General features: G+C 55.5%; 1 protein-coding gene across 1 annotated transcript; it reads right to left on the reverse strand.

Annotated features, from left to right (window-relative positions):
- Positions 1-216: 216 nt before the first annotated feature.
- LOC144157888 (exonuclease GOR-like) lies at positions 217-1,566 on the reverse strand. The gene has a single exon (XM_077688608.1). It carries the CDS (start codon positions 1,564-1,566, stop codon positions 217-219), a length of 1,350 nt encoding a protein of 449 aa, XP_077544734.1.
- Positions 1,567-4,236: the final 2,670 nt, after the last annotated feature.

Raw genomic sequence — 4,236 nt, forward strand, 5'->3', positions numbered from 1 at the left:
CCTAGCCTGCGGCATGCAGCAACATCCTCGGTAAAACCAACGATGATGCCAGCAGGCGTGCAAGCAGCCACATTCCCGTCCGTCTTCACTCCAGGCGTAGGCGGTGGTGGGAGCATGCCACTTTTTCAGTCCCTCCAGTGCACCCTGCGTGCACCCTACACAGCCCTCACATTCCCACCCGCCAACCGCAACGGAGAGAGCGTCCACGCCTCCACATCACTCGCACGGTTGCCTCTGCCGTCCCCCGGCCCACCGGCTCACTCTATCACGCAGCTCCTGATCTTGCGCCGCTTTCCAGAGCATCAGCTCCATGCAGGCCTTAGCATCCTCGACGCTGTCGTGGCCCAGAGGTCCATCCGGCACCCCGCGGTTCAGGTAGTCGCCGACCAGCGACCGCAGCGAGCGTCGATAGGGCAGGCCCCTGTGGTGAGGGAACACCACGGCCGTGTCCACCACCGTGCCGTGGACCATCCTGAGCACGCGCAGGTCGTTCTCCAGCCCGTGTCCAACTAACACCGTGGAGGCGTTAATGAGTCGCAGGAGCGCCGCCTGTACGTCTTGCAACGTGGTGTGCACGTTGCGTAGATGCGCTGCAGTGATGCCGCTGAAAGCCGTGTTGTAGTCGAGCACTGGGCTTCCGGGCCTCACGTACGAGTCGTACACGGTGGTACCGTTGCAGTCCACCACGCTCACCCTTGCCACCTCGAAGCCGCGGATAGTGAAGCACATTTCGCAGTCCAGTGCGAACACTTCGCGGGCGCCGCCGTGCCGTCGACGTGAGCAAACGAAGGCCAACGCCGCCGTGTCCCACTTGTCTCGAGCACCGAGTGGGCACACGTGGTAGTAGGAACTGTTGCATCCCGGGTGGTCGGCCGGTGCCCCACAGCAGCTGAAGCCGATTGTGCTGCACCGTCCGGTATGGAAGAAGCAGGCGCTGTTGGCATAGTACTCGCCGCTGTGCGTGATCACGAAGGATGCACGGCAGCGGCTGCACGTCTTGCGGCTTGAGTACGCGTTTTCGCCCCCCTGCATAAACAAGACGCGGCCGGGCTGATCTGGGCTTAGCCGAGGATAGCCACAGTGACCCAGTTCCTGATGGCTGAGCACGTAGCGGAGCAGCTGGTCGTAGAGATCGTGGGTGCGAAGCGGGAGGGGCGGGGTGTCTCCGATTTGGCCAACACTGCGCCGTGTAAATGAGCAGCTGGCGTCTGTGGAAGGCTTCTGCAAGCCATCCTCGGCGCTGGAAGCATACTGCACAAACAGACCATCACGCGCAGCTACAGGATGCTTTCGGTTGCTATGGGCGTCCACGTCACCAGCAGGGGCCCTCTCTCCTTGCAGGGTGGCGGCCTCGCGTGAGGACGGGTGCTTGGCCTTCATGTCCCGGTCCTCCTGCCGGTCTTTCGGCGCCGTTTCTTCTTCCCTGCCAGACTTCAACGGTTTCTGCTTGGCATCGTCTTCCTTCGTGCGAGGCACGAAGAAGAGTAAGAGAATTAGAGCGCCGAGGAGACCAGAAAGAATGACCACTGACACACTGCCAGACAAGAACGCGAGTTCCTCAGCCATGCTGCAGTTCGTCTGAGCAACCAGCAACGTCGCACTTCCTAAACGGCACAGAACAGCCATCTGATGGTGATGATGGTGCTCGTGCGGTTATAGGGCTTCGCAACACGACGTTCAGTGAAAACTTGCTAGCCTACCCATCGTGCAGGCCCCCTGCGCGTCTACTAGTTCGCTTTGAACACTAGCTACATCATCTGACCAACTGCTTAAAGGAGTCACCATTCGACTTCACTTGGTTTGAGTAACAGTCTTTGGTTAGAATTGTAACAGCCTGGGTTCGAGCCTAAGCGATCTCGAATCTTTTTTAACTCAATTTACACTTAGATAAAAATGTTTCAAATTGACTGTAGACTATTTCTTCCTGAATAACGGTGTTTAATTCGATCCCTTTTAGGGTGCTTTAAGGTTCAGTGCGCACACTACTATCGAAATCAATTCAAGCTTTGTACAGTGCAGGAAGTGGCGGTGCTGGGCTGCTGGGAAAATAGAATAACCCTGAATCAGTCTTGGTTTATTTTTGATATGGTCATAATTCCCCCCGCCCCTCCCCTCCATTGATCTGGAGGTTGTTCAGAAGTCCCCCTCAAACGCGAGGAAAAAGGAGACGGTATTAAGGTGGCGACGACGAGTGAAAGAAGACTGACAGTAGAGAAGGAAGAAAAATACGCACGAACCCGCACCAATGATAGAGAGACGCGGAATCCCATGATGAAGCGCCCTTGTAGAAGTTGCAGAAGGAAGTCCACCTGCCCCTCCGTAGAAGGAAGGCTATCTGCCCATCCGTCCTTTCCCTAGCGTCCAGTCGGCCTAAGAACCCTTCATCATTTTTCTTCCTTCTCTACTGTCAGTCTTTTCTTTCACTCGTCGTCGCCATCTTAATTCCATCACCTTTTTCCTCGTATCTGAGAGGGATTTCCCAACAACCTCCACATCAATGGAGGCGTGGTGAGTGTTCGTCCCTTAAAGGGCTACTGAAGCGCTTTTAAAACCTGGCAAAACTCTACTTTTTACAATTGTTACCTTGGTCAGTTTATGCCTGTAAAGTTTTTTTCGTCATTTTTAGCTTGGGGACAGCGGTATTCGTCGTTAAAGTTGACCCTACGCCCCGCCCCGCCCACTGCTCCCTGCCGCATCGCCGGAAGAGCGAGAAACTGAGCGGCAGCGACCGGAAGTAGCGTCATATTCGGAAGACGGCCAGCGCCGTGCGCCGCCGCTTCGCTGTGTCCCAGTTTTCTGGGCGAAGTTCCGAATTAAGCAGGCGTGTAATCTGCACTTTATTAATCATCATTTTCTAGAGTTGCTTCCGCGGCGATTTTTAACCGTAATGCTACTGCGTGATTCCCTAAAGCGACTCCTAGATACCAGAGATTTTCTGCCCGAGCGCCCGTGGCTACTACATTGCCTTCACGAGTAGTCGCGAGGCCGGCCGTGTCGTCGGGTGCTCTGTGCTTCATACGCGCAGCGACGGGCTCAAACAAATACGAAGGTACCCCAAGTTACTGATCCATTATTATAAGGGAATTAGAAAATTTGTGGGACCACAGCGCTCTGGGCTTCCCGAACTTCTTGCTCGTTTTCCCGATCAACGTTGTTGGCTGTGACGACAGCTTAGCTGAATAGCTAGATTTTAAGAAGAAATCGAGCAAGCTGAAAGCATGAAGCGTATTCTGCGCGCGGAAGCGCTCCGCACACTCGCCGGTCGTGCATGACCGTACGGCGCACGAAACGGCTCGCACCACACGTCGCGGCAGCGACCGCTCTTCGCTGCCGTCCAGAATCAAGGCCGTCGCGAAAAGCAAGGTAAACGTGCAAGAGAGGATGATAGTGTGGTGAAAAATTGTGCTAGGGATTGTCATCCAAGGTGATTTCGAAAGAGGTGATCGAATTTGTATCGCGATGCGGTGCGCCGACCGGTCGTGGAGGCTCGTCGACGGGAGCAAACGAACCTGCCCGAGCACGAGATGCGGCGAGAAGCCGATGGATGGCGTTACCATGCGCGCAAGAATGAGCACAGCACCGATCGCTAGAATGACTATCAATGTAGGAATAAGGTTCCACATGCGAGAAAGGGGATGATAGTGTGGTGAAAAACTGTGTTAAGGATAGTCATTCGCAATTGTAGAGATAGCAGCGACCAACTATCTCCCTTGGTGCTAAGCCTAAAGTTCCCAACATCAGCGGCGATCCGTGCAACCTGAGCTGGCTGGAGCTGTTAGGGAAGGCGTTCTAAAGCTCGTCGGGGACCACCGTGCTGCGCTTGGGTTCCTCTACCTTTTGGGGGGCGACCAACGTACGGCTCCCCTATTCTAAAACATGCGTAGGTGCAGCAATGCCACGTTCCGCTGACCGGCCGAGCAGCGACCCGGCACCAGCACCTCTGTGCGACGTGACGACCGGCGGCGGCCGCACTGCCTGTGCGCATCGCAGGCCCCTGCACAGAGCTTGTTGCCGCCTCTCCAAATGAAAAACAAAGTTCCACATTCGAGGATGGGGATGATGGTGGGTTGAAAAATTGTGCTAGGAATTGTGACTAGCGCTGGTAGTGAAAGCGGCGAACCAATATCTCCGCAACTTCCCTGCACCCGAGAAACAAGTCGGCCATGAGTCGTCGGGGGAGAACCCCTTTGTAAAGCCGCCGCGAGCGAACCTGTTGCGTTTATACTTCCCTCAGGC

Source organism: Haemaphysalis longicornis, unplaced genomic scaffold (assembly GCF_048455015.1).
Source record: "Haemaphysalis longicornis isolate Haplotype H1 unplaced genomic scaffold, Haemaphysalis longicornis Haplotype H1 scaffold_1, whole genome shotgun sequence".
NCBI lineage: Eukaryota > Metazoa > Arthropoda > Arachnida > Ixodida > Ixodidae > Haemaphysalis > Haemaphysalis longicornis.